At 31.7% G+C, this 12,704-nt stretch overlaps 1 protein-coding gene across 1 annotated transcript; it reads right to left on the minus strand.

Moving 5' to 3' along the window:
- Positions 1-11,172: 11,172 nt before the first annotated feature.
- On the minus strand, positions 11,173-12,422 carry GCK72_012193 (uncharacterized protein; the record flags this gene model as incomplete). The annotated part of the gene is made up of 2 exons (XM_053728908.1): positions 11,173-11,493; positions 12,297-12,422. The coding sequence occupies 2 exons, from the start codon at positions 12,420-12,422 to the stop codon at positions 11,173-11,175; spliced, it is 447 nt and encodes a 148-aa protein (XP_053583680.1).
- Between the last annotated feature and the right edge of the window lie 282 nt (positions 12,423-12,704).

A 12,704-nucleotide genomic window follows, 5' to 3' on the forward strand; every position in this document is an offset into this window, starting at 1 on the left:
TGTGGGCCGAAAGAAGAATATGTCTAGACTGAGATTAACTTTAGTGATGTTCTAATGGAAGAGAGTTGAAACTGAAATTAAGAGTCAGTTTCAACAAAAGATTGTTAAATTATTCGTTTAATCATTAGACTCACCAGCACATGACATAATGTATAGCATTTCTAAGAGGTCATGTCTACTCAACACCATTTTTATGTATGTATGCAGGTTGATGTGTGACACAAGGGAGTAGGAATCAATCTAGAGATCTTTTGAATTTCAATGAAAATCCTCTGTTCCAATATTTTTAGAAGGGCTTAAATTATTTTCTCAGATATTGATCGTGACGCATTTTATATTTTGAAAAAATGGAAATCTCACTGAACAAAAAAACTGTTATTAAGTAGTCTTCTTGATGTCAGAAAAAGAATAATAATACAAGAAAAACCGTTCTTGAATCCGTTATGTAACAGTTGTTACAAAAAACCAAAAGTACAATGTATATATCTACATATTATTCTTGAACAGGACTTCTGTTTGACATAAAAAGTCAAAAAAGTTTGTTTCAGAAACACCAGAAATTGATTGGATTCGTTTCCAACAATGTTTCCAACGAAGTGGCAAAAAGTGAAACATGGACTCTGATAGTTTCAAAAAATCTAATTTCGAAGTATGGACGGTTGATGAAAATAGAAAACCCTGGTAAAGTTGTTTGTCGATCTTGCCCTCACAAAAATTAAAGATCTTGAAAGGTTATATAGACTTATGAATGACATAAATTACGATTGGCAGCAAAATCAGTAAGTCAATAAAATACAAAGCTGAAACTGAAGGTAAAAAATCTTAAAAAACGAACAAGGTGGATGATATTATCGAAGCTAACAGACTCACTCACAAAAAAACAAAAGCCATGTGTACTTCTCACAAACGGGATGTGTGGAGTAAGAGTATTTTATGAGTAACACGCTAATTATAAATTTTAGATTCTAGAGGATTAGCTATTAGTTCTTAGAGATGACTATACCTTTGCAGGGGGAGATAAATAGTTCAAGAATTCAATATTTCTGAAGAGATTTTTTGTCGAGAAGGGTCTATACAAGAAAGACAAGCTCTAATGTATATTCTTTTAAAAACTTAGACTTGTGTTTCAAAAACTGTGTATTAAAACTTTTTTCAACTTCATACAATCTGGAATATTCATTTTGTGGTTTTGAAAAAACAGAATGAAAAATTCTGGATTACATATCATGTATCGTCACAATAATTAAAATATAAACTACTGTCGATACAGCAAAAATTCGTTTTGAAAGTTCGGAAGCCTTTTCTGGAGCAGCTAAACAAAAAGTGATGTGTATATTATCCAAGGAACCAACTTCAAGAATATACATACTTTTGTGAGCTTTCTGAAAGTTCTACAGCTCTTCAGAAATAATTTGCCGGGTAGTGGAAAAACAAAATGGCAAAGACATCCAGAGCAACATATGTACACAAAATTCAAAAAGTTCCTCTGACGTACTCTTTAAAATTTGTTAAACGCCAAAAAAAGAGTTAAACAATATCAGATTCATTGGAAGTAGAAAAAAAAACCAATGGCTTGGTCAGAAGAGAAAAGAGTGGGATAATTACAAACTGAAATCCCTCGTGATGAATTCGAAAAGCACAAATGTCTATTCGGTGCTACAAATTGGATGTTAGAACAAAAATGACAGATATGAGATTCGAAATATTGGAAGAGGAATTTGATTCACAAACACGATCATCAGTGGAAAACTTATTGAACAAGGACAAATTGAATCAAAAAAGAAACAGAGAGAAAAATTGTTTTATGTTTCATACATTTATTAACTAATAATTTTAGAAATTCCAATATTAGAAGATTGGGTACTATTACAGTTAACGGAACAACTTCTATTCGAGCGCGTCATTCTTTCTCGTTCAGGACATACCAGCTACTCTAATTTTCATCATGTATTTTTTCTTTACCACCCAACCTACACACACACTAATAGCATTTTCAACAACATTTTTCGGCGTTATTTGAAATTTTCATCAAAAAGTAGTCATAAATCCTATATACACTCGACTTTGATCGAAATTTTAAAACATAGTCGAAAATTGTTCATTTTTTGCCAAAAAATCAACTAAACGAATAGTTGAAGTAAAAGTCTCTAGTGAGAAACTGGTTAGAGATAAGTCATAACATCCTGGGCATGAGTAGCGACGGATCCAATTTCAAATCTAAGCCTTGCATTGTCTAGAATACAATATCCTCAGAAAAATACCATGAAAATAAGAGAGTTTATGTGTGAACTGGAACTATTAACCATTAGTTTGTGATAGAAACAGGGTTAAAGTCTGAAAATCGAAACATGAAATATTTTGAAAGACTATTCATATGTTCCTGGAAGTTGATAAAGAACAATTTGTTTATTTCAAAAGATAATCGCTCAAACAAAATCATTGTTGAATCTTTTATAAACCTTTACAAAACCAGGGAATGTATGTTTCAGAAATTCCGGAAATCGTTATTGGGATTAGATTACAACGATCCTTTTGTGGAATTAGCACAATTTCGAAAAAAGTCACATTGTCACGGTCCAATGCGAAATCATATTCAATTTGTAAGTGAAATAGAAAAAAAATTGTTAGTGTATGGATATCTTGAATTGCTATTTTCAAGTTTTGGACTGTGTAAGAGAATAGGAAATCGGTGGAGATGTTTACTGTCTCTCATTTTTCTCAAAATGTACTGTTCTTTTAATTTGATAAGATACTCAAGTATTCCCCCGTTATAGTTTAAAAAAGGCTTACAGCAATCTTCCAGAAAAATAGTAATGAAGTAGGAATCGCGAGAGAAACAGAAGAATACCGACTGGACCCATTAAAAGATAAAGTTGAAACTGAAGTTAAATAATCAAGAACAGTCTTTGAATTTAGAAAAAGAACAAGGTGGATGATATTATTAAAGCTAACAGACTCACTCATAAAGAATCAACAATTATGTGCACTTTAAATAAACCTGATGTGTGGAGTAAGAATCTTTCATGAGTAACACGCTAATTATAAATTTTAGATTCTAGGGGATTAGCTATTAGTGCTCAAAGATGACTATACATTTGCAGGTCTAGATAAAAAGTTCAAGAATTCAATATTTGCAGAGATCAGAAATGGAAGTGATTTGAAAACTGTGTAAGACGTTATAAATCCGCTATAAAAATGTTTATTGAGAATGAAACCGTGTTGGTACTAACAACGGAATCCCACGCTTGGAGTTTGATGAAACTTTGGTGGGAGATCAAAGACCCGTCCAATAGACTTCCTAAAAAATACTGCACCACGATCGACACTTTGCTCCCTGTTACGGGATTTCACAGTTTGTCATCTATTTCACGAAAAAAACCCTATTTTCAACACTTCTCAGCAGTTTCCAAACTGCTACCGCCCTCCCATCACCTCGTTTTCGTTTGGCTGAAGAGATGTAGGTTGAGTTGGTGATTGAAGGGGGAAGTCTATTGAAGCCGTCCTTGACCTCCCACTAAAAAGTTGCATCTAATTCCACACTTACAAGAGCTTGGAGTTGCTTTGTTAAGGCAAGACCTGTTTCAAAATAGTTATAAAAAATAGTTATAAAAACACAGAGCTAGTTTAGGTGAACGATTTGGCAGACTAGTAGCTAAGCAAAAAAACCTTGAAAGTGGACTATCAGAAATGTTCTAAAACAGAAAAAACAAAACATTATAGAACGATTAACTCATCAAATTTTGAAACCATGTGAAACCGAAGCTAACAGAAAATTAAATGAAATACCCACACACAAAACGGCGGTTCTGATGAAATTATGCTTTCGCTAAAATATAGAACATTAAAATACAAAAAAACCGACAATCAAAGTAAAAACCAAAATTGGTATTCAAAAGAATTTTGAAAAGGTAATTTTACAACCGCAGATTACTCATTAAGAAGAAACAAGCAATAATTATTTTTATCGATTAAGGATCTTGTAATATTGGAAAAAATTGTCACATAGTTTTTATTGAAATTCGGGGTATTAGAAAGTTGCTACTTATAGTTAAGTCTGTTACAATTAATTTTATTTATATATTTCATGGAAGGGTGAATACCACTTACACGTGAAAATGAATTGGTTTTAGGAGTTACATGAGAGAGATGGTTAATAAATAGGAAAAGAAATACATAACCGGGAATGGGAGCAAACGGAGAGAAGAACAATGACAATGGCGTATTCTGTAAAATTTCTACTAAATTAATGCAGTCATAACAGTAAGTTCTTCATAGTACGCAATCAAGGTGAGCAAAAACTCATATCATTCTATCTTTTGTTTTGATATCGAGAAAGTTTTCAAAACTAGAATTCGACAGCGATTTTTTTCAAGTTGAGAATCTAAAACAGAAACTGACGGAAAAACAGAAACATTTTTATCCAGATGAACAAATTGTATTGAATTTACCTTCTGGTATGTGTTGGTTGCTGCTAGAAACAAGAAAATAAAAGTTATTCTTGAATTAACTCGTATTAGAAAAATGTCTGACCAGAAGGTTTTCTGAATTCAAGCATTACTAATAACGATTCAATTGCTCCTTGCAGCTACGGAGGTTTATACGAAAACAGAAAAACAGAAAACTTGAAATAAGTATTAATACTCCACAAAAGTATCGTTCCACCCCTGTTTTTCTCGAAAAACAGTCCCCAATTTTAATAAAAAGGTGTTCACATGTAAAAAACTTCATACCCAAATAGAATTCGGGCCATGGTGTTTTCTCGTTTATTTTATGTTGTTGAGGAAAACCATCGAAATAGAATCAAGAGATTTTGTTGCAAATTGTACCACTTTCTCAAAAATACTTTCAACGAACTCCGAGTACGTGATAAAAATGTATAAATGTTGAAGTTGAAACTGGTATTTAAGTCACGGTTTTAAACTTTCATTATTTGCATTTCATCTCAAATTATTATGTCTAGAAAAGGCTGTCTTTCATGTAAAGATATCATAATTATGGAACATAATTTCGAAAATACTTCGAAACCTAAAAAAATTGCTCACGAAATTGAGAGACTCAGAGAAAAAATACATTTTTCACCGGGCATTTCAGTGGAGCGCAATTGTTAGGACTGTGCCGAGCTAATAGATAGCCCGTATTCTTATTTATTTATCAGAAAGAATATTGAAATTATAACTTAAGCACTGAAATGAAAAATAACAATTATTAGAAACAGGGGATAATTTTTATTCATTGTAAAACTCCTGTACAATGGCTTACCACAGTTGTCCATTAAAAGCGTGACTGAGAAAATGCGTTTCTCAAGCTGATTTGACTTTGATTGCACTGAAAACTTGATTTTATTATGAAAAAATGGAAATGAAGAAACAGAAAATGTTTCTTCAAGTCTTGGCAGTTGGATACTCTACCAATGAAGCATTTAGAAAACATTGAAAAAGTGGTTCTGATGTTGGAAGCGATGGAATAGATACACTTGTCTACAAGGATTATTATTGAAATAGCGACACATTTTCAAATCGGAAAAGATGCCCTCAACACAAGTTATTTATTAAGATAATCATTCGATAAATTATACTGGGACGTATGAAATATGCGAACAATATTCCATACCAATAATGAAGACTGCGAAACAGTAAGGTTGTCATTTTCCTATACGAGCGTTAAGTCGAAGATCAACTTTTCTTTCGTTATGGAATTTCGGCTGAACCTGTTTTTGATTTTAAATTATCGAAGCTCTAGTACAAGTTGTTTTATTAGCAAACCAACATTTTCTGAAATCTTTATGAAAGATCACAAAACAGGCTTTGTCGGCTTCTGTACCATGAATAAATAAGAAGCACTACTCCAAACTTGGAAATAACTCAACAATGTGAAACATATAACAATCTAAAACTTCCGGTCTACCTAGCTGGCTAATATTTAATCAAGCCGCTTCCTTGCATGTACAACAGTAACTTGGTTATAGACCTTATTCAACTAGAATATCAATTTTCTGGCCTAACCAAACCAAACTTCTTTTTTTTCAGGCAAACATGATTTGTTTCGATCTAAATAGAATTAAACGAAGTAAATTTAAAATGACTGAATTCGTTCCGTCGTATACCCCCGGGCCAATGGTCACGTGAAAATTAGACTAATTAAACAAGAAATTGAAAACAGCCAATTTTTTGAACTTCTTAATGAACATAATGAATTTTCGGAAATAATTAAAACCTGTTTTGATCATTTCATATTTTCTTCCAACTTAAACAATAGCAATCTCGATTTCGCAAAATGATGATGATGTTGTCCACACTTTTAGCAGGATTAACATCGTAACATATTTAATAATCTTTTTAAGCAAATGGTGAAACCTTTGAAATTTTCTTCCGTTACTGCACTTCTACAATTCCGAATTGATCAAATTTTTTTCAATTAATAAAAAAAAACTGAGCAATTAGTCTTGAAGGGATGTACATATGCTAAACGTGAAACAGGCAAAAATGAATTTTTCGTGATTTCTGTCCATTTTTAACTAGTTAGTTAATTCATCCAAGAGAACATTGAAATCACATTTTTAGTTATTGTTCAATTTCAGACTGAAAACACAAAGAGGAACAGTAAATGCTAAAAATGGACAATTAGAAGCATACAGGTTTAAGGTATTGTGGCATCCCACGTACTGTGGACTAGCGGATATTTCACAATTATATGATTCTGTAAAAAAACTCAATCTATCTCATTCTACAAAAAAAATATTGAAAAAGAATCGAATTATTGTTTGACTAAATCTAACATTGCTCTCAAAACTTAAATATTATGTTATTTAGTTTTATGGCGGTTTCCTAGAATACCGAAGGCTTCTTGTATATTTTCAAAAAATTTCTGATTCAACAGAAACAAAAATCAAATCGATTCAAAAGTCTTTAGTTGAATAACCGTTCGTTTCACCACGTGTACTCCATGAATTCCATCTGTGTTGAAAAAATATATGTATGTACCGTTTATTATAGTTGTTTTTTTTTTAATGTACAGTTCAAGTAAGTCCGTTTCAAATCAAAAACATAGAAAACAATCAAAACAAAAAAGACAATGGAACTATTCTAATTTCTCGACCCGAAGAGAAGACAATTAAATAGTAGAAGACCAAATCTGTTAAAATAATAATCAGTTCTTGCTTTAAACTGATTTCATGTATACCCAGTCCCCTAGGAATTCGCGGTATCAAGTGTTCACTAGAATTCACAAAAACTTAATAATCTATTCGAAGTTTTGAGAATAGTAGCTGAACCTCCCAGGGAAACAACTTATTAGATTACGGAAGCTTGTGGAATTTTGAAATATTTAACTACCAACCTATCTGGTACTGATCTTGCTATTTGGAGGGGCTGAAAACGATTTTTTTTTTGATATTCCATCTGGACAATTTTTTAAACAAATGGTCTCTCTAACCGAATTGCAATATTTTATAATCCAGATTGCAGCGGTAATCTGTTACATTTTAAAAACAATGCTACCTGTAATACCACTTGATGTGATGGGTCAACTGTTGAACAGAATAGTGCACAGCTTATTTAAACTAGAACCAATTGCCCTTGACCAAACCTAGCTTGAGTGTTGATTGAAACAGTAAGTTTCAGACCGACAATCTTACAATGAATGATGTTTTATTGAACAGAGTAAACACGCCTAGGGGAATAATATGGATTGGACGAGCAATCACCAATACATATTGAAATGAAATAAATTGTTAAAAACAGTATACAATTATTTTTATTCGGAAATTGCTACTAGAAAAATGAGAAAATAAACAATAATTGCATTTCGCACAACATCTTCAGAAAGCTGAAAACAATCCGATTTTCGGATGTTTTTAATGTCAGCTCTGCCGGTGTAGGATACAAACTTGCAGATAAAAAGTGTCGGAAGTAGATGAGAGAAACAGTAACCAAATTTTGAGTGTTATGTTCATGCTTGGTGCCTGAACAGAGAATTTCAAGAAGGATCATGGTCTGATAATAGGAATTGGAATTGAAAAACTCTCAAATTAAGTTTATTTGAAAGTTTATTGAAGTGAAAAACTCACTGTTTCATTTCATGTCTTGAAATGTTGCTTATTATCAGGAATCAATACTTTGCTTACTTGAAAACTATATTCCAAACAAAAAAGGAACTCCTAGCAAAGTGACACTGCATTCATTTTCTTTTCAGTGATTTCAAACTGTTAATTTATCAGAAACATATTATTGGAAGCAGAATAATTATACTAAATATTACATCAGTAACTTTCATTTAACTTATTGAAAAAATTGAAACACGGTAGCTGAATCAAATAAAACTGTGATGTCTGACTACAAATCAATTATCGGATTCACAAAACAGTTATTTAATTAATGAAAATGTCGTTCTTGTTCCGCACGGTTTGCAGTAAAATACTTTAAGAAAATTTGAAATGAAAATGTGTCAGTTCCAAACTATATTCCGTTTTGCAGTGCCGAAAGTATAGCAACAGAAAAATTGTTGTTGTGAGAAATTTTTTTTTGAATAATTAAGATATTCAACAGGAAAGCACAGGTAGTTCGTTTTTTAAATAACGTCCCTGTAGCTGAATTGGTATTTAACCTGGCATTTATGAGTTTTGCCATTACAATCATTTATCCATAAAACAGTTCCAAAATAAGTAATCATATAGAAATAATTAACATACTTTTAATTGTTCTCCTAAATTCTGATATGAAATTTTGTTTAAAAAAAATTAAAAAAAATTGTTTTAGATATGTATAATAATAACAAGTGGTACGAACAAAGCAATAGAAAGTAGGAAGAATTAGTACACAATGATAACTTCGATTTTTTTAAACAAAGTTTTCCGATTCCAAAAAAAACGGTGACAATTGGGCGAAGCAGAGAAAATCATCTAAACTTCTAAAATTTTGAGGTCATGTTTAAGAACCTCATAATTAAGTCTTATTACTAAAATACAGTATACTTTCGAGTGTACCGTACTACTGGATACCGAGTTTACATGGTTGTACCCATCGATCAATAATGTATACTTTCCAAAGGTCCTCCTGATGTCCACTGTACCCGAAATGTTTTCAAAAAAATCATAGCAAATTTATTCATTAGGAAAGCCAAATATAGTAAAGATGTAACAGTTCATCAAATTTATTCACAAAAAAATAGTTGACTACTCCACAAAAAAACAATTATGAATTCTTTAGGCTCTGTAGCATCCAAGCCCTGTCTTTTTCAAATTATTATATTTTAAGTTCATTCCCCTTACAAGGCTTAGGCTCCATTCACCAGCAATGCAATTTTAATTGTTAAGTTTCATTAAAATGAAACTAAGAATTCAAACACATCAATATGATGTCTGACTACTAATAAATTATATCGGATTCACAAAACAGGTGAAAAATTTGAAAAAAAAAAAAAGTTGTTCCTGCTTCACACACCCTTGTAATAGAAATGAAAATCAAAAAAATAATGATTGGTGGCAAAACTTTTAAGAAAGTTTTTCTTTGAAATGAAATTCTGGTAGTTACAAAATACATTACGTTTTGCGGTGCTGAAAGTAATTCATAATTAAAAAAAAGTTTTTTTGCTTAAAAAAACTGGTATTTTTATCGGAACTATTGCGCTTTCAGAACCAACGACTGAAAAATGGATTTCAGAAATATGTACATGTAAAGACATTACAAGCAGGGCTTGATTGTGAGAAGTCAAACAAATTATTTGACCAATTAAGATAATTGAACGGAAAAGTACATGTAGTTTGTTTTTTTAATAGCATCCCTGAAGCTCAATTGTAATTTAATTTAACAGTTATGAGTTTAGTCATTACATTTCTAATAACTTTTGGTTTCATAAAATTGTTTCAAAACAAAAAATATGTTATATAATACTTCGATATGAATAATAATGAGTTATTTCATTACTGAAACAGACTTATCCAATTCCGAAAAAAACGGTTTCATAACCTTTGGAAAACACAGATACAGTTTTATTTACGATCATTTTTGTTTGGCTGTTTTGCGTGACATGTTTGCAATGTGACAACGTCTATGAAAAGATCGATTGGACAAGAGAGTGTGAACAAGTGTATGACACGATTAAATGTCTTAAAAATTCATCTAAGCGATTAACATATAACTCTGCTAAATGAAATTAATGATTGGGTGAATCAGAAAAAATCCAGAAAAATTTTTAAAACCGAGGTCATGTTGGAAAATCTCGAATTAAGTTTTATTCCATAACCAACAGATGAAATGTGTCGAGAACTTGTTGTGGTAATGTTTTATAAGCAGCTACAAGTTTTCAAGATTATTTGTGGCAAAAACACCGGAAAACAGAATTCATCTCAAATTTTTCAATCTGGGAGTGATAATAAAAAACAGAAAAGTAGAGGCATATCCATTTGTTTTGCAACGGTCGAAATTTATTTTAATTTTTATTTATTTGCGTCTGAAGGGTGCGTCACAGACAAAAATGCATAAATGTGATTAATCCGTGTTTCAGGTTCTTGTACTCGTAGGACGAATCTAATTTTGTATTTTTTGCTTTGATCAATAGGATTGGCAAAACGCAGATGGTAAACTGTTTTCGTGATGGTCAGTTTATCGATCCTCGATCGACTCGGAGAGTGCGTCTTTAAATATTTCGGTTTGCAAGTGCTAGACCATTCGCATTGAAAGAATTTTATCGACTAATTGTAACACTTCCCTATACTACTTATGACATCACATCGAAACAGAAAGCAAACTGAAGTACTTGAAAATCTAAAATAATTTTTGTTTCATATTTAATCTCCGTTTCAACTACCAGTCCAAGTGATAGTTATATTTCAATCGTTTTTATGAATTCGGCAATTAAGCTTATTGACGTTATATCCTATAGGTGAATGGACAGTTAAAGGTAACAACTGTTTTTAAAACTCGAACCTTACAACAGTTTTTTAAAGTATTCATTTATTACATCAAGTAGAACGACAATAACAAAGACAACTGTAGCAAGAAATAACAAAAAAGCAAACAAAAACATGATTATCAATTACATAAATAGAGGAAAATATAGTTAGTAGCAGATAACAGATGGCCGACGCCTATAAATATTCCGGAATTTTGGGTAGACCACTCGGTTGTTGAACGATACGGAGACTTGTTGCTGCATTTCTCCATTATTCTGTTTCACTCAGTTCAGTAGAAATAATTGCTCCTCTGGGAACAATTTGTAACCGGTGTTGATACGGTAGACGTTTCCTCCTTCATGGGCCAAAAAGAATCGGTGATGCATTTTATCACACGTTCTTTTGTAGTAGAGCGCCAGGGAGTCAGCTCTATTCACTCCACAATCCGTGATAAATATCTCAGGCGCATTCAGAATGCTCTCCTTAATATAGTTGGCCACTTGGTATTCCCTTGCTTCCAAGTTGAACGCTCCTCTAGCTGCATACTCGAAATCTTGTCCATGTTTTTCGAAGATGTGATCCACTGCTCCGGCTTTTAGAAGAATCTGACAATAAGAAGATAGAATCAATTGGAAAAGTTAAAAAACGTATTTTGTACACAAACAAAAATACACAAACAAAAATACACAAACAAAAATACACAAACAAAAATACACAAACAAAAATACACAAACAAAAATACACAAACAAAAATACATAAACAAAAATACACTGACAAAAATACACTAACAAAAATACACTGACAAAAATACACTAACAAAAATACACTAACAAAAATACACTAACAAAAATACACTGACAAAAATACACTGACAAAATACACTGACAAAAATACACTAACAAAAATACACTGACAAAAATACACTAACAAAATACACTAACAAAAATACACTAACAAAAATACACTAACAAAAATACACTAACAAAAATACACTAACAAAAATACACTAACAAAAATACACTAACAAAAATACACTAACAAAATACACTAACAAAAATACACTAACAAAAATACACTAACAAAAATACACTGACAAAATACACTGACAAAATACACTGACAAAAATACACTAACAAAAATACACTGACAAAAACACACTAACAAAAATACACTAACAAAAATACACTGACAAAAACACACTAACAAAAATACACTAACAAAAATACACTGACAAAATACACTGACAAAATACACTGACAAAAATACACTAACAAAAATACAGTGACAAAATACACTGACAAAAATACACTAACAAAAATACACTGACAAAATACACTGACAAAAATACACTAACAAAAATACAGTGACGATCCCAACTACTGACCCCGTTTACTCAAAAGAACATACCTTAAGCCCAGCCACATCGATTGCAGTGATAATTTCCAGTCCAGGGAGTTGAGAGTTCCACATTCCGTAGCAAGGAGATATTTTGACAGGAGCGGAGCAGAACGTGTTGTTGGAGTAGAAAACCATTGTTGATCGGTAACCTGAAAATTTAGGAATAGTTTAGTACAAAAAGCCCGATAAAAATAAAAAATAAAAATTATCGTCGTCATTCGACAATTAGAACGTCTATGAAAAGATCGATTGGACAAGAGAGTGTGAACAAGTGTATGACACGATTAAATGTCTTAAAAATTCATCTAAGCGATTAACATATAACTCTGCTAAATGAAATTAATGATTGGGTGAATCAGAAAAAATCCAGAAAAATTTTTAAAACCGAGGTCATGTTGGAAAATCTCGAATTAAGTT

The sequence above is a fragment of the Caenorhabditis remanei genome, chromosome IV (genome assembly GCF_010183535.1).
Source record: "Caenorhabditis remanei strain PX506 chromosome IV, whole genome shotgun sequence".
NCBI classification, from domain to species: domain Eukaryota; kingdom Metazoa; phylum Nematoda; class Chromadorea; order Rhabditida; family Rhabditidae; genus Caenorhabditis; species Caenorhabditis remanei.